Below are 17,968 nucleotides of genomic sequence, written 5' to 3' on the forward strand. Positions count from 1 at the left end.
ACTCAGAAGTACACAAATTGTATCTTAAAACAAACCTGACTGTCTGTGCCAAGAGTAAAGAAATATTATCCTTTGCATAGACAAAAACTAGAGCAGTAATAATATGTGGCTGAGAAGGACAAATTAAATGGTGGGGAAGTTTAGAAAAATGTGCAAAGATGCTGGAGGTCCTGGAGTTTCTCCTACAATCTTCTCAGGAAAGAGTAGATTTAAAGATCAGATGTGAGCAAGAGGGCTCTTCTTGTATGAGAGGATATCAGACTGACCACAAGAGCAACAACAATCTGAAGGCGCCTTGAGATAGTGTAGCAAGACTGGGAGATCGATTACCTATTTAAGTCATTCAGTAACTACTGGACCACCTTTTCTTACCAGTCTTTATTCTCTGTGCTTTTTCAGCAACTACATAGGTTGCATCCCCAGACATATGTCCAATCATTATGCTTTTGTAAAGGCAGTCTGCTCTCTTTAATCACTTCCCACCACACATTCTCTACCAAATCAGTAGCTGGGACGGAGTTATTTAGTACAGAAGGTAAGCAGCATAATAAGTGATGACCCAGTCATGCCCTTAAAAAATGACTACACAAGCAGAACAACTGTCTTGAACTGAGAGACCTTACCTGAAGAAATGAGCTGGATGTTCCCATGGTAACATCCAAGGTCACCTTGCCCAAAAGGAGCTGAACTTTCCCAGACTTGCGAATCAGCAGCTTTCCCACTTGTCCTTCTGCTAGATCTTCAAGGGAACAGGTGTTCTCTGCCAACATTACCTCCTGTAGAAATAAATTAGGAGTTAATCTATCAGACATCGGCCGAGAAATTAAAAAGAAGTTACTCACCTGTACACTGTGGTTCTCCAGTATTGATGTTGTATGGATGTCTTTCCTAGATTCACATGCTTGAATCTTCTCCGTCGTCTTGGTGGGAGTCCCACGGTACTAGATTTGGAGCACAAGTGTGAATAAAAGACTAGTCATCATGAGGTATAAAGTGGCTGGTCTAAAAGGGGAGGTGGGCGGGCTGCATGTGAATTATGAAAGATATCAATACTGGAGAACCACAGTGCACAGGTAAGTAACTGGTTTTTAATTCAGTATTGAATCTTTCATAGATTCACATGCTTGAATCAGAGTAGCTAGCAGTACAAGATAACCAAAGGAAAGCGTTAAAGGCTAGGACACTTTCTCTCTGAGAATAGGAGAGTCCAATAAGCTATTAATCAAAAAACGAAACATGTAATCAATTGAGAAACTATATATCCATACTATATTTATATATATTCCTGGTGGAATCTTTAAAATCCTAAAGGAAGTATTCCGCTTGCTTCGTAGGGAGAGGCAAGTCAAATCTTTCAGATTTTCATTTCAATAACTCATAGAACCCTTCAAACGTCCTCTGGAAGAGAACTAGCAGGGGATGGTGAAGGAGATGGTGAGAATGGTACAATGTAGTCATCCCACTCCCTACCTGCAGGGTCTGTGTCTTGAACCAACTCCCCTTCCTCCTGCTCGTCCAGGTCGCTTTCAATGTAGTTATCTCTAATGGATCTGACTAGAGGGACCGCCAGATTCTCTTGAGCTGGAGGAGGTTCTGAAGTATTGCGATTCCGGAAAACGTTTATAATAGTCATCCACCATTTGCCTAAGATCCGTGACTAGTAAAAATGGCACTGCTATGGGGTCACCCCATGAAGGCGGCATATTTTCATATTCCTCCCCGCAGTCAAAGTTTTGGGCCAGAGTCATATCCGTGCGGCCTGGGCAGAGGACGATCTTTAAAAGAAAAATCTCTCTCCATATACTCAGAAGTATCTTCTTGGTACTCCTCCTCATTGTCAGTATCTTGACACTTTACTCTTAATTGTGAAGGGCTGGACGCTGGTCAAAAAAGGCACTCATCTGCAGACTCTTCCATACCCAGAAGATGCGACAGAGGAAGGAGAGATACCTTGATCAGGGATGTCCAATCTGTTTCCAGATGTAAAGTGTCTTTCTTCTCTTCCGTCGATGACGAGATGCGCTTTATGTTAATCGTCCTAGTCGGTCCCTGTATTGACAGTGGGGATTTGAACACCGTTGTCGACTGAGTGGTCGCCGACGAGGTCGGGGGCGGCTCTGGATTAGGCAATCATAGACAACCCTCTCATTGAAGCCATCGTTTGTCGTCAGAGCGCTCGTCGTTGGCGCAGAACTGAAAGTAGCCGTCAACGGCGATTTCAATTTTCCAGCCGTCAACGACAGAGCTGTCGTCGATGGGCCCATCGATGAAGTCTTTTTCGCTGATGAAGATTTGTGAGGAGTGTAAGGCACAGAAGCAGTAGATGGTTTCTTTAGAACAGAGCTTGTAGATGGCTCTTTAGAGGCTGCTTTTTCAGATGTATTTCCAGCCTTTAACCTTTTTGACTGTGCAATGAGGTAGAGAGATTTAAGCCATATTCAGATCTGGACTTTTTCTTCTGAAGCCATATTAATATTCTGTCCGCTCTGTCCTTCTGAGTCTTGGCAGAAAACGTTCTACGATATCTACAATACCTCGGTATATGGTTGGTATGTAAGCAATATAAACAGCCCTTATGAGGATCCTCTGAAAACAGCCTTGCCTTCTCAAAAGATCTGCATGGTCTGAACAATCTCTTTTTAGATCCTTCAGACGTTTTGAAATGAAGCAAACACAATACCTTATGTTGAATTCCTTAAAGAATATTCCTAAAGAGGAACAGAACAGGGTCAAAAGTTCACTAGTAGCAAGAACTGAGAAGAGCTCAGGAAGACTTCTTCTCACATGACTTGCGGTTAGAAATCCAAGGTATGGTGGCTCTGCAGGAGCTTATGGTCTAAGGGCTTATACCTCATTGGCTGAAGTTTTGGTATTTTGTATGGATGAAAATTGGTTAACAAATTAAATTACTTTCGCAATGCTTACTAATGTACTCCTTTTAGTACTGCTTATTGAAGTACTGTGGGACTCCCACCATGACGACGGGGAAGATTCAAACATGTGAATCTAAGAAAGATTCAATACTGGGGAAATTGCCAATGGCAAACACTCCCTCGGGACAACATAACCTGCATGACAAAGAATGATGCAACTCATCCAACCATAAACCTGCTTCCTCACCTGGCTTTTTTCCTGCTTGACTAGAACTGTCTGCCCATCTTCAGTCTGCATCTCAGTCTTTATGGGCTTGGCGTCTTGGGTGGGAGGTTGCCCAGGAAGAGTGTCCGGTAGCTGTAGAAACAAAAGCTCTTCCTCCTTAGACAGATTCAGACTCTCCAACAACTCTGGTAGAGATATATCTCGTGGGAGTCCAGGAACTTTCTTCAACGTGGGCTTCAGGTCTGGAAGTGCATTCTTGTCATCATCAACATCCATTGGTTCCTCTTTCACTTTAAGGAGAGAAACCAGAAACTTACTGGGAAGTTAGAGAGAAAAAACATCTCACTATATAAGCATCTCCTCAAGAGAATATGGTACTCAGGCAAAAGCATCAAAAGGGGAAGTGTTACTGCCATTACAACTATTTCAGTAAATGAGGACACAAATCATCTAAAGAGAAGGGCACTATGGCACATCGCCTCTCAAGGAAATGATGAGAGATGCTACTCAAGATGTATATTCTTTTACTAATCAAGTAGCCTGATTTCTAGTCAGGACTAAATGCTTTTAGTCTCTCATTTGTCTATCACTTGGGCTTGCAGTAGAGATTGCAGACAGTTCTGCATTTTCCCACCTTCCCTGAGATTCAGTCTGTAGATTGGTGTGTATCCTATCCTTGGGGCCCTGACTCAAACTGCCTCTCATGTACTCCAATATAGATAATGGTCTAGGAATGTGGCACTTACCTTTCAGAGGAAGGTTCACCTCTGTCTTTTCTTCCTTAGTATCAGTCAGCCATGGCTTGCAGTCCTGGTCATCACTCTCTTCCTTGAACAGCCAGCCAGAAAGTGCCAAAGGCAGCTGCACTGGGGTATTTCTGGTGTCATTCTTTAATCCTGGATCATCGATGAACTGGTGGAAGAAGGGATTTTACAGAGAAGAAAAAAAACACCACAAAAGTGGATTACTAAGCTAACAATGTACACCACTTGCCATTAATTGGAGGACTGGAGAGGGAGCCATTAAAGTGTTCCTCACTAATGAGTAGAAGAATAAACAAGACAATAAAAGCAACCACTGATTTTGAAACAGAGAGTTACAGTAAACAAACTACACAGCCACAACCCACTACACAGAAGAAGAGTTGGGGGGGGGGGGGGGGGGGGGGGGGAGGAGAGAGAACGAAAACACACACACCTCCCCCGCGCCTGCCCCCCCCAACAATTTAATTGAAAAGCTCAGAAAGTGTTACCAGTGACAGACCTTAGTGTGGACTATCACCTGGTCAACTTTCTAAATTTCAAATGTTTCCCACACCATTTATTTACAATTTTAAAAACAAGGAGCAGACATGTCTACAAAAAGAATAGAGAGTCGTTAACACAGCAGAAAACATGTAGAAATGCAAACAGCAAAATGATACCAGAAGAGTAGCTGATCTGTAGACTTGGGGAATAAAGACACCATCCCTTTAAGAATCCAGCAGTCTTCCCTATCCCATTAGGGCTTGTAATGGAACTAAAACTAATTTCCAACAACAAAAAAGGTTCATAGTAACTCTAATTCACGACACAGAGGAGAGAGGGTTGTCTAGGACTTAAATTGAAGCTACCCATGATGCAGATCTAGCATTACAAGAAAGTAACTTTCCCTCCTACATCATTTGATCTTCATGGATAGTCATAAATATTAGAATATAATAGTGTGAGAAAGTGCCATCTTTCTTGCATAGTATGCCCCCACTTTTTGCTGAATTGCTGATGTACTTTGACTGAGTGTGCCTTGGGCTCCTGCCAATCAGGTGCCCAGGGCCTGTGTTCCTTCCCTAAAACTGCATTGAAGCCTAAACCCAATTGGCATCTCTGGCCACATGTCTGCCCCTGGTAAATGGAACCATAGGTACCCAGGTCACTGTGACCAGAGAAGGCCCCTAAGGGCTGCAGCACTTATTGTGCCACCCTTAGAGGCCCTGTACCCTGACACACGCACACACACTTCCTTTGCAGGTTGAGTGTCTTGGTGCAGAACAAAACAGAGTCGATATGGCACACATCCCTGTGTGCCACGCCCACAAACACACTGCCCTGGCATACCTCAGTCACCCCTCTAGCTGGGTGTACTATGCCAGTGGTGTGGGTACAGGTGCATGAGCCCTCTACCCCTACAGTACCCAGGTCCATTCCTTGGCACTGTAAGTGCAGTGCTGCCATTAAGAGTATATGGTGCTGGGAGGTCATCATCACAAACTCCACAGCACCATGATGGCTATACTGAAGACTGAGAAGTTTGTTATCAAACTTCTCAGCACATTAAACCCACACTGATGCCAGTGTGGGATTTAATGTAAGATGCACGACAGAGGGCAACTTAGAGATGCCCTCTGAACCTAACCAACAACCAGCTTCCTGACTGAGAGGCTGCCTAGGCTGCCACCCAGCAGATATGTTGCTGGACCCCTGGGTAGAGAGCCATCCGCTCTTGTGGGTCTGCAACAATGCACATCCTGGGAGAGGTGCTAGGTCTCCTCCCCCAGGATGGGCAGGGGAAGCTTCAAAGGCATGCCGCCTTTGTGAGCTTCTCCTGGCCACTTGCTGTACTCAGCAACTGACCCTCACCGGTTCTGACCCCCACTCTGTTGGGAAGATCGGCGGGAAAACCAGAGTGAGGAAAGGAGGTGTGCCAGCCTCTGCCAACCCCACCCCTCAGGTGGGGGAGGTGAAGCACAACTCCGGGCTCTCGCCATCTTGAGGATGGGGAACCCTACCCAATTAGGACTAGGCTCCTGCCCCCCTCCCACAGGAGAGTGTCAGGCTAGGGGGAATACCCACCCCAGGGAAGGGACCCATTGTTCCCTGACCTCTACCTACCTGTAACGCCCCAAAATGTAGCATTTAGGGGCACCCTGAACCTTCCTTCCTCAGATCCCGAATCCGAAACAAGAAAGAAGAACAAGAAGAAAGAAGACCTGCTGTGCAGCTGCTAACAAGAGGACGACACCAACTGACTTGGCCCCAGCCCTACAGGACTGTCGACCCCCGAACCTACTCCTGCTAAAACCCAGCTTCTCCAGTGGTCAGCAACCTCGAAAACCCCAGAGGACCTGACTGCCTTGCTCATCTACCAAGACTGGGACTCCCACGAGCAGTGGTACTGCTCAAAAACAAGCAACAACCCCTAGTGAAAGCCAGGAACTGCGAATCCAGCACACTCTGCACCCGCCGAGCCCGGCCTGTGCCTGAGTGAACAAAGACCCCGAGGACGTCCCCCCGGCGACTGTGACCAAGAATCCAGCACCCAGGGACCCTCCTCGACGCTCCTGACGACGCCTGCAGCCTCAGAACCTGGGACCCCTCCAACCGCAACCAGCAGAGGGTAAGATTTCCTGACACGTAAAGACACCCCTGCACCCGGCCCCCTGTGCCCAGCTCCTGGGTGCATACCTAACCTACAGCTTCCCAAATTACCTCTCGAAGTGGTGGTCGCACCTGAAGAATCTCCGTCCCCGAGCTTGCAGCCTTTATTCATCTTGCAGCTTCTCCATTGAAATACAATGAGCACCCGACGGCTCAAAAGCACCCTGTACCCAGCCGCCCGAGTGCCCCTGGAAGTGCAACCTCTATCCTATCTTACTTCCCCACTTGCCCTGTGCGAGTGACCAGGAGCCCAGCTCCCACAGCTGCCATAGGCTAACATTGGGCCTAACTCTCTCTGCACTCGGCTGCCCCTGTGCCGCTGAGGGTGTAACAACTGTGCCTATCTGACCCTGGGAGACCCCCGAGTCTATGCCCAGAACCTTAAATCTGCCAGTCGAGTACTTGCCTGAAAGCCGATAACCTATATTTTCTCCATAGGGTAACATTGACTGGTTTCACTTGGAAATTCTTGTGTCGAGTTTTGAAACGTTAAAATATTCACATAAAATCGCCCGATCAACGAAAACGAAATTACTCACCTGTTATCAGGAGAGATCCCAGTGCTGGATCTTGGTGCCCAGCACTGACCCTGAAAAGTAATTACAACTGTACTTACAGATAACTTGATTTTCCTCCATAGGATAACATTGCCTGGTTTTTGCTAGAAATTCTTCTGTCGATTTTTGAAACATACAAATATTCTTTAAAAATCGCCTGTGTAACAAAAACGATTTCTTTCAACTGATTACAGGAAATGCACTAGGGTTGAATCCAGGATCCAACCCCGAGTAAGAAAATCATACGCAAAGTAATTGAAATTGCATTTACTTAAATATTCCCACTGAGTTCAATGTTATAATTGTGTTGCCTATTGCAACAACTGTAGCTATTGCATTTAAAGGTATATTGCTTATTGAAAGTATACAACTACAGCATTTCATTCTGAGAAAGTATTTTGATACCTACTTGTGGTTCTAAAATAAAACTATATATTTTTATATACAAAACAATTGGCCTAGAGTTCAGTTTTTGAGTGTGTGAGACCATTTGCTGACTGAGTGTGTACAACAAATACTTTACACTGTCCTCTGATACTGCCTTACTGCTCGACCAAGCTACCACTTTAGAGAGTAAGGTTATATCTAACTTTAGCCTCTGCCAAACCTCTGGGGACTGTGGACTCTGTGCACACTGAACCTTACTTTGGTGCAGTATAGAGAGCCACTTTCTTACAAATAGCAAGCTTATCCCTCATTAAATCTTAATAATTGAATGGGATACCAAACTGTCAATTCGAAACAAGCTCTAACCAACTAGCCAACAGTTAACCATAAGAATGTTTAAGTGGTGCATGACCCACCACTGAATCTGATCCACCATCTATTGCTAAGCAATAGTACACAATTAACGTATGTACGGACTTTCAAGCTGCAACTTCACAAATCACTCAAATCAGAACATTCCTCAGCCAAGCTTAAGTAGGAGCTTTTCCTCTCTTTGAAAGAGCTTTATATTTTAATGGCAAGGGTCAGACCCAAGAAATGATCCATCACGATACAGATTACTTTAGAGACTGCATAACCTGCTTTAAACGTACTATAATTAGCAAACAGTTGATAAGTTTTCCTTAACTTGTTAGTTTTCTTTCAATACAAAAATCAACACTAAAAAAAATCCAAAGCAGGAAGAGCATTCTCCGCGGGAGCACGAGGATGTTTTAAAAATACTAGGAACAAAAGTGCTTGATTTAAGTGATAATCCAAAACCATATTTGAGATAAAAGATGGATTAGTCCTTAAAGCTACTTTTTCTAAGTGGAAAACCATGCAAGGTGCTTGAAGTGACATTGCTTGGCTTTAGCAAACCCTACAAGTCGAAAACAACTTTACACAAAAATTGCTGCGAAGAGGCTTGGTGCATGGGATCAAACAAACGAGCCAACAACTTTGATAATACTACACTAAGCTCCAAAAGAGGAGATAGGTTCTAAATGTGAGGAAAACCATTTTTAAACCTAATATTTTTAATAACAGGAATAGTGAAAAAGGATTTCTGAGAAGGACTCTTTCTGAAGAACATGATTTCTCTTAAATTTACTGATTGATGAATGTTGCAGGCCTGTTTTAGTGAGGATACAGGAGGAATGGTAGAATCGCCTCTTCTTGGTAGGAGACAGTGTCTATGTACTTCTGTTGACACCTTAAGAACATTTTCCATTTTCAAACATTTGACCCCCTCATGTTCATTCTCTTTAGATTCTTCAAGAATGTTACGCAACAGCTTTACATGCCCATATTGGATGAGTTCAAGGAAGTTAGACTTGGCTAGAACGCTCGTATCTGGAACTTGGTCAGAGATTGGGCTCTCATGGTTCTTACAGTTGGTTGCTTTGGTAAAAATAAGTGGATTCCTTGTATCAACATTGACCTGTCAAGTCTAGGCCAGTCCTGCCACCTAATTGCTTGAGTGCAATGTGGTTTTAGAACATATATTTGAAAAAAGGGGGAGATGTCCTAAAAATCGATCTACCTGCAGCACTAGAAAACGCCAAGACTATGCAATAGAGCAAAACATGTTGGCTATGGCTTTATTTAGTTTTATTTGGAAAGAATACATTTATAACCTAATAAAGTAGCAGAAAATAATATACTTATTGGACTTCTGATTGTTTGAACCCCTATTGAAATCTATTGGGGTGCATCCTGGTGCTCTTGAGTAACAGTTTTCTACTTCGAAGCAGCACTATTGGCAGCTGGTGATGTACAGAGTGTGCACCAAATCCTGAATAGGGGTGGCTCGGGAGGTGCAAGCTTTCTCAACTAGCTGCTATAGTTGTGCTCCTACCAAACTATCTACGATGTTCAAAATGAGGTTTATTTGTTATTATGTTGTCAAAGACATTTCAATCCTTCTCAAGGTACCAGGGTCCCATAAGGAAATAAATATATACAACATCTGTTGCAGCCAGTCTACTGCATAAGGTATAGACTAATCCTGCTATAGTGGTGGAACAACACAATAAGGGGTGGACAACAATTGTTGTAAATAAGAGACGCATGTACTCAGGGGCGTGAGCCAGCCTGACTCCTCCTGATAGTGATGTTTAGATTCACCATGATGAGGAGCCCGCCCAGAGAGGTTTTCTTCATCCCTGAAACTAATCGAAGTCTTTAGACATCAGGCACATAACACGTAGCATTGTTCCTTCCAGCACACTGACACCCATCCAGGGGCCTCAGGCAGAACATCACCACTGAGGTGTTTAGCTGTACAATGTATATTAAACTCAGGGGTTGACTCACAACCCTGAGTCAGTAAATTCTATTATTTAATACCAGTGAATTTGTTGTCCCACCTCTATTGCAGGTCCAGCCCATTTTTAATCAAGTTGACTGGCTAATACAGATGTCCCTATATCTTAAGTGTCCTAATGAGACCCCGGTACCTTGAGGAGGGTCAAAACACAGTTGACAACATAGTAACAAACAAACTTAATTTTATCATTTCGACTTTTAAGTTTCAGATATAAGGCCTGATTTAGATCTTGGCGGATCTGGTTCCGCCTTCACTTTTTCAACAGTTTCACCGTCCACCTACTTGGCAATCTGACCGCTCTACATAAATGTTAGCGGGTCCATGGACGAAATCCCTGCCCGAGTGCCGCAGACTCTGCCAGGGATTTTCACCCACGTTGACGGTGTCATAGTCTGTTGTGGCTGCCAGCGCAGAAGCCCACACAAACTTACTGCTGGGCTAATCACGATGTGCCTTTCCGTCACGGAAACCGTGGCTGGGATACCTCCTACTTTCAGTTGGTGAAATCGCAGGAAATTAGGTAGAAACGTACGTTTTTTTCTGTTCCCCGCATCCGTTTCTGTCTTGAACCCCATTGTCCAGTTCCTCCCTTTGCTGCTACTACATAACCACGATGCTAATCAACTCCGTTGCCTCCGGGATCTAAGGTAAGCTTCTTTTACACAGGTTTTACTATAAATAGTGTGTTAAAAATTGCTTTAGTCGCGTGTATTTTTTTTTTTTATGTGCAAATCATTAGTGTGCATTTTTCAACTTAGCAAGGTAAAAAGAACACACCTGGATTGACACTAAAAAAACCAAGATGTGGTTGTGGGAGTTGTGCTTGTGGTGCCTGTGGGTGTGCATTTAATAGTGTGTGTAAATTGTTTGTGTGCTATGCAAAATGTAAGAAAAGGGGCTTAATACATTACCTTCATATATTTTAGAAGCAAATACAACATATATGTGTATTGACACAAATTAGTAGTACTTACCAGTCTCCACTCTACCAGGGACTCACTTTGTCAACAAATTGGTGCTACGACAACAGAGACATCTAAATAGGCTTGGCGCAAACCCGCTGATCTGACAGCGACAGAGTAGTCAGCAGAGGCATCCGCCACGTCAAAGGAGGTGCACCGCTGACGCGATGGTAAAAAGTCTGTTGATCCTGATGGCAGTTAAACCAGTCCACATTTAAATACGGCTGGCAGGGCTCCGTCAGCTCAACAGAGTACTTGTAACAGCTGACACAAAGCAACGACGGGAGTCCCGCCAAGATTTGAATCAAGCCCATAGTTGTTGGTCATAAAAATCATTAGTATTTGTATCTCAGTCACTTATTGTCTTCCATACTTTTTGCTTTAAAAGATAGCAACAAGGACCACTGCTTATGAAAAATTACCAGTTACCCAGGTTTCCATGGGTTTAGGGTTGCTCTTGGTGCATAGTTACTGCTGCTGGCTTTGTGCCTGCCAACCTCAGGGGCTGACATTGGTGGTACTTCCTGTGTTTGGTACTGGGCCCTGAAAAACATTGGATTTTTTTCCACAACAAAAGTCATTAGTGTGCCTGCTAAAGTTTTAATCCTCTACATCTCTTTGGCTGTGTGGGGACCGAAGAAGAGATCCAAACAAAAGCAGGTGTAAATTCATTTTGTTGTGCGATGTTCTTGAATGGGTTTAGATGCACGTAGGCAGGAAGACCAATGGAGTGTTACACTGAGGCAATATTCTGTTGAGGCAATATATGCTGAATCCAGAGATGCACTAAATCACCTGATTTAACACCAGAACACACTCATGAAGGGCTTCCAAGAAATCCTTCTTTTTGTCATTTGAAAGGTCATCTGCAAATATCTTCATGGATTCCCACAAGTCTCAGTCACAGCAACCTAGCAAAGAATTTGTAATTACCAACTTTAAATCCATGCCACCTGCACATTTTCCTACTGAATGTGTTTCCCTTTTTTGTTTTCCCTATTGGGAGGCATAGTAGCTTTTGGTGCTGAAATGTGAAGCTTCCCCACTGTCAAGATTAGGATAGGATCTTAAAAACACCAGATCCTGACGGCTTATAGTTCTTTAAAAGCATCAGAGCCACTTTAGCAGTTGATGGAGACAGGAGCTTTTCATCTACGAGCTCCAACAAAAAAAAAAAAACAGGTACCAGAGGGAGTAAAGGCCTGATTGAGCCCTGTATTGCAGTGTCTCACCAATCACTGAAACTGATGTCCGAGGTGCCTCTACATGGATATTCAAATTCACTACTTGTCTTAACAATACCTGGAAGGTGGAACGGTCATCCGCTGATCAAACTCTGTAAGGAAGCCCAGTTGTAATATTAGAGTATAAGAGAGGGTCAGTGAACGACAAACAGCATTAGCGAGATGATGGACAACAAGACCGAGCTCTTTATGTGGGTACATTGGCAGGTCTGAAGGAGGCAAAGATGAGAAGAACTACAGGAATCTTTGTGGAGGAAGGTAACAGATCAGGCCTCTTTGGTGCAGGCAGACATTTTGACAAGATAATGTCTTTTAAATAAAAACGACATTTGATTGTTCATGAATATGTAACTCTTTGGGCCATCTGTGCATCCATACTAAGGAAAATGCTACTTATCAGTATGCATCTGTTCTTGGCATGTAGACCTGCAGAGTTGTACACTGTGCATAGATCACCATCTGGTGTTGGGCTTGGATGCTTCCACTTTGTTGTTGTCTTTGAAGAGTCTTTTGTAGTCACGAGATAGGGGACTCCTCCCTTGGACGATAGTGCGCATGGGCATCGACTCCATCCTCAGATTGTTTTTCGCCATGATGGGAAATGATGGAGTTAGTAAGAAATAAAGAGATGTCCATGTGAATGTATCTAATTAAGATAATACTGGAACAGACACAGGTTCCGGGGAGGCGGGTGGGCGTGTACAACTCTGCAGCTCTACATGCCAAGAACAGATAAATACTGGTAAGTAGCATTTTCCGTTCGAGGCATATGAGCTGCATATTGTACACTGTGCATAGACTGTATAGCAGTGTCTCCCCTAGCGGGTGTCACCTGTATCTGTTGCAGTGGTTTTTTAAGAACAGCTTGGCCTACAGAAGCCTGTTGCTTAGCCTGCACATCAACACAATAGTGTTTGGTGAAGGTGTGTGGTGTAGACCATGTTGCTGCTTTACATATGTCATCTAAGGGAATGTTCCCTAACAATGCCATGGAAGCCCCTAGTTTGCGTGTTGAGTGCGCTCTAGGGGGAATTGTTAAAGTGCGTTCAGCCTTTTGGTAGCATATTTGAATGCATTTGACTATCCACCTAGCGATCCCAGCTTTGGAGATGGGGTTCCCTTTATGAGGTGGTGCGAAGGCTACAAACAGTTGTTTTGTCTTTCTAAAGGACTTAGTCCTGTCAATGTAATAAAGTAGGGCTCTTTTGACATCCAGTGTGTGAAGAGCTCTCTCTGCTACGGAGTCTGGGTTTTGTAAAAACACCGGTAACTCAGCTGATTGGTTAAGATGAAAAGTAGAGATTACTTTGGGAAGGAATTTTAGATTTGTTCTAAGAACCACCTTGTTACGATGTATTTGTAAGAAAGGTTCTTGTATGGTTAAAGCCTGGATCTCACTTACCCTCCTGAGAGAGGTAATGGCGACAAGGAAAGCTACTTTCCATGTGAGGAACTGCAGTTCACATTTGTGTAGAGGTTCAAATGGAGGACCCACGAGCCTGGTAAGTACAATGTTTAAATTCCACACCGAAGAGGGTGGCACTCTGGGGGGAATTATCCTTTTAAGGCCCTCCATAAAGGCTTTAATTGCAGGTACCCTAAATAGTGACAAGTGTTGTCTGTTTTGTAAATAAGCAGCAAGTGCCGCTAGATGTAATCTTATGAATATGCTAGATTACATCTTTGTAAGTGTAGCAAGTAGCAAATGATGTCCTGGATTGAAGCATCCAGCGGATCGATTTTATTGTTATTGTAGTAGATGACAAATCTTTTCCATTTTGCTGCATAGGAAGCTCTAGTAGTAGGGCGTCTGGCTTCTCTAAGGATGTTCATACAGTCCGGTGGAAGGTTAAGGTAACTGAACTCTAGGACTTCAGGAGCCAGATCGCTAGATTCAGTTGACCTGGATCGGGATGCCTTATGGGGAGAGACGTAGTTTTTGGTGTGGAACTACTGAAAGTTCCAGGAGTGTTGTGAACCACGGTTGCCGTGCCCATGTGGGAGCTACCAGGATCATTCTGAGGGATTGTTGTCTGAGCTTGCATACTACTAGGGGAAATCAGTGGGAGTGGCGGAAAAGCGTACGCAAATCTGCCTGACCAGTTCATCCATATCACACTGTCTTTTGACAACGGGTGTGGAAACCTGGCGGCGAAGGTTGGACATTTTTTTAAAATAGTTTTTATTCGTCAACATACACATAGATTGCAGGCCCCTGAAATCCCAGAGGTACCTGCCGAAGCATTACAAACATAATATCATTGACGTTGAATATGCTACTTACCAGTGTGCATCTGTTCTTGGCATGTAGGGCTGCTGACATTCATATCTGTGCATAGATCGCCGCCTAGTGTTGGGTCCGGATGTTTGCACGTTGTTGTCCTGGAAGAGTCTTCGAAGTATCCTGAGATAGGTGACTCCTCCCCTGGACCACAGTGCGCATGGGCATCCTCTCCATCCTCAGATTGTTTTTCGCCATTGTGGCAGTGATGGAGTAGATACAGAAAGTGATGACCATGCTATACAGTAATTCTGAGAGCTGCAGCTGCCACAGGCGCCGGGGAGGAGGGTGGGCGATATGAATGTCAGCAGCCCTACATGCCAAGAACAGATGCACACTGGTAAGTAGCATATTCAGTTCGAGGCATGTGGGCTGCTGAATTCATATCTGTGCATAGAATACATAGCAGTACCTCCTATTAGCGGCGGCCACCAGTGCCAGCTGCAGCGGTCTGAAAAAGAGTTTTGAGAACAGCCTGTCCTACAGCTGCCTGCTGTTTTGAGTGTACATCTACACAATAGTGTTTGGTAAATGTATGTATAGTGGACCATGTGGCTGCTCTACATATATCCTGTAAAGGAATGTTTCCCAGGAAAGCCATGGACGCCCCTAACTTACGTGTTGAGTGGGCTCGTGGGGGAATCGTTAATGTGCGTTTAGCCTTTTGATAGCAAATTTGAATACATTTAACGATCCATCTGGCTATACCTGCTTTGGAGATGGCGTTGCCTTTGTGTTGTGGAGAAAAGGCAACGAAAAGTTGTTTTGTGTGCCTAAAGTCTTTAGTTCTGTCGATATAGTACATGAGGGCTCTTTTGACATCTAGTGTATGGAGCATTCTTTCAGCGACATTTTGTGGGTTCTGAAAGAAAACGGGCAGTTCGATAGTTTGATTCATGTGGAACTGCGATATTACTTTAGGCATGAATTTGGGGTTAGTACGTAGTACGACCCTGTTGGTATGAACTTGTATGAATGGCTCTTGAATGGTTAGTGCCTGGAGTTCACTAACTCTTCTTAACGAAGTGATTGCCACTAGGAAAGCTACTTTCCAGGTGAGGAATTGAATCTCACATGAGTGGAGAGGTTCGAAGGGTGGACCCATCAGTCGGGTGAGGACCAAGTTGAGGTTCCACACCGGTGCTGGTGGGTGTCTTGGGGGAATTACCCGTTTAAGTCCCTCCAAGAAAGCTTTGATGGCAGGCACTCGGAATAAGGAGAGGTGCTGCCTGTTCTGGAGATAGGCTGCTATTGCGGTCAAATGGATACGTATTGAGGTGTATGCCAGATTGCATCGGTATAGGTGTAAGAGGTAACAGATTATGTTTTGAGTGGATGCGTCTAGCGGGTTAATGTCATTGTTGTTGCAATAAATGACAAACCTCTTCCATTTAGCTGCATAGCAGGCTCTGGTAGTGGGTCTCCTGGCCTCCTTAATGATCTCCATACAGTCAGGTGGCAGGTTTAGGTAGCCAAACTCTAAGACTTCAGGAGCCAGATTGCCAGGTTCAGCTGTTGCGGATCTGGGTGCTGAATTTCGCCATGGTTCTGCGTTAAGAGTGCAGGTTTGATCCGCAGCCTTTGATGCGGCACCACGGAAAGTTCTAGAAAGGTGGTGTACCATGGCTGGCGCGCCCATGTGGGAGCAACTAGGATGAGTGTCAGTGAGTGCTGTCGCAGTTTGCGTGCCACCAGCGGTATTAACGGTGCTGGGGGAAAAGCGTACGCAAATCTGCCGGACCAGTTCATCCATATCGCATTGCCCTGCGACTGTGGATGTGGGAACCTGGCGGCAAAGCTTTGGCATTTTGCGTTTTTGTTTGTGGCGAATAGGTCTATCTCTGGATGACCCCACTGTTGGAAGTACGGTTGGAGTACTGACGGATGTAGCTCCCACTCGTGCATCTGGTGGCTGTGTCTGCTGAGCAGATCCGCCATCTGGTTGTCCTTGCCGGGGAGGTGTTCTGCCATGAGGAATATGTTCCTCTGAATGGCCCACTTCCACATGCTCTGAGCCAGATGAGACAACTGTGGAGAGTGTGTTCCTCCCTGCTTCTGTATGTAGTACATGGCAGTCATGTTGTCCGTCCGGATCAACACGACTTTGTTGCACAAGTGTACTTTGAATGCCTTCATTGCCAGGAAGATTGCCATCAGTTTCAGAAGGTTGATGTGCATCTTCTTTTGTTGAATTGTCCATAGTCCCTGCACCGTGTAATTGAGTACATGAGCTCCCCATCCCTGGAGAGACGCGTCCGCCGTCAGTATTATTTGTGGAACAGGCTCTTGGAACGGTCGGCCCTTGCAAAGGTTTTGTGGGTTCCACCAATGCAGAGAGTTGTATGCCCGACCGCTCACCAACACTAGGTCTTTTAATTCCCCGTGAGCCTGATTCCATTGACGTGCCAAGCACTCCTGAAGCGGGCGCATATGTAGTCTCGCGTGTGGGACTATGAAAATGCAGGAGGCCATCATGCCTATCAACTGCATGAACACTCGCGCAGGAAGGGAGTGTTGAGGTTTGAACTTTGAGATCAGCATTTGCATGCTGTTGATCCTCACCAAATTTGGCTGAGCTGTGGCTGCCAGAGTGTCTATGGTCGCACCCAGGTACTGCTGTACGTGTGCGGGTTGGAGATGTGATTTTGGGTAATTTAGTGAGAATCCCAGACTGTGAAGGAGGTGGATGGTGATGGACATGTGGCTGGCACATTGCTGGGCTGACTTTGCCTGAACAAGCCAGTGGTCCAGGTAAGGGTAGACGTGAATGTGTTGTCTCCGTAGATGTGCAGCCACTGTAGCTAGGCACTTGGTGAAAACTCTGGGTGCTGTTGTCACACCGAAGGGGAGGACTTTGAATTGGTAGTGCTGTCCCTGAATAGTGAACCTGAGGTATTTTCTGTGTGACGGGTGTATGGGTATGTGGAAGTACACATCTTTGAGGTCTAGTGTGGCTAGGAAGTCTCCCTGGCTGAGCAGCGGGAGAACCTGTTGTAGGGTGAGCATATGGAAATGCTCTGAGAGAATGTAGTGGTTGAGGGGTCTCAGGTCTAGTATAGGTCTGAGCGACCCGTCCTTTTTTGGGATTAGGAAGTACAGAGAGTACACTCCTGTCCCCTGCTGGTTGACGGGCACGACCTCTATTGCACCTTTTTGCAGCATACTGAGCACTTCCTGCTGCAATAATGCTAAGTGCTCTGCGGACATAGGACGGTGCTTTGGCGGTATTGTGGGTGGAGTGGAGGTTAATTCGAGACAGTAACCGTGCTGGATAATATCCCTGACCCACCTGTCCGTGGTGATGGTATTCCACGTGGACAGGAACCGCTGGAGTCTCCCCCCGACAGGTGTTATGTGGTCGGGGGGAAGGGAGAGGGCGTCACTGTTTGTTCTTGGGTGAGGACCTGGTGTTGCCGTAACCGCGTCCTCTGCCCTTGGTGCTGGAGCCACGATATCCACCTCTGTTTTTATCGTAGGTACTCTGTGTGCCCCCTTTATTGTATGTCTGCTGTGACCCCTGTCCCCTAGCTGCTCCCCTATTTCCGGGGCGACGAAAGGAGCCACTACGAAATGTCTGAGTTTGTAGAGCACCCATTGACTTCGCAGTGTCAGTGTCCTTTTTTATCTTTTCTAAAGTGGTGTCAACTTCCGGTC

At 45.1% G+C, this 17,968-nt stretch overlaps 1 protein-coding gene across 2 annotated transcripts in view; it reads right to left on the reverse strand.

Annotated features, from left to right (window-relative positions):
• Positions 1 to 17,968, reverse strand: part of POLR3D (RNA polymerase III subunit D) — a 138,038-nt gene that overhangs the window by 15,665 nt on the left and 104,405 nt on the right. For both annotated transcript variants that reach the window (XM_085633779.1, XM_085633780.1), the window contains exons 7-9: positions 3,846 to 4,011; positions 3,121 to 3,389; positions 624 to 776 (exon numbers count right to left, since the gene is read on the reverse strand). In XM_085633779.1, the coding sequence (XP_085489905.1) occupies positions 624 to 776; positions 3,121 to 3,389; positions 3,846 to 4,011 (588 nt within the window). The remainder of the gene's footprint in view (positions 1 to 623; positions 777 to 3,120; positions 3,390 to 3,845; positions 4,012 to 17,968) is intronic.

The sequence above is a fragment of the Triturus cristatus genome, chromosome 11 (genome assembly GCF_964204655.1).
Source record: "Triturus cristatus chromosome 11, aTriCri1.1, whole genome shotgun sequence".
In the NCBI taxonomy this organism is placed as follows: domain Eukaryota; kingdom Metazoa; phylum Chordata; class Amphibia; order Caudata; family Salamandridae; genus Triturus; species Triturus cristatus.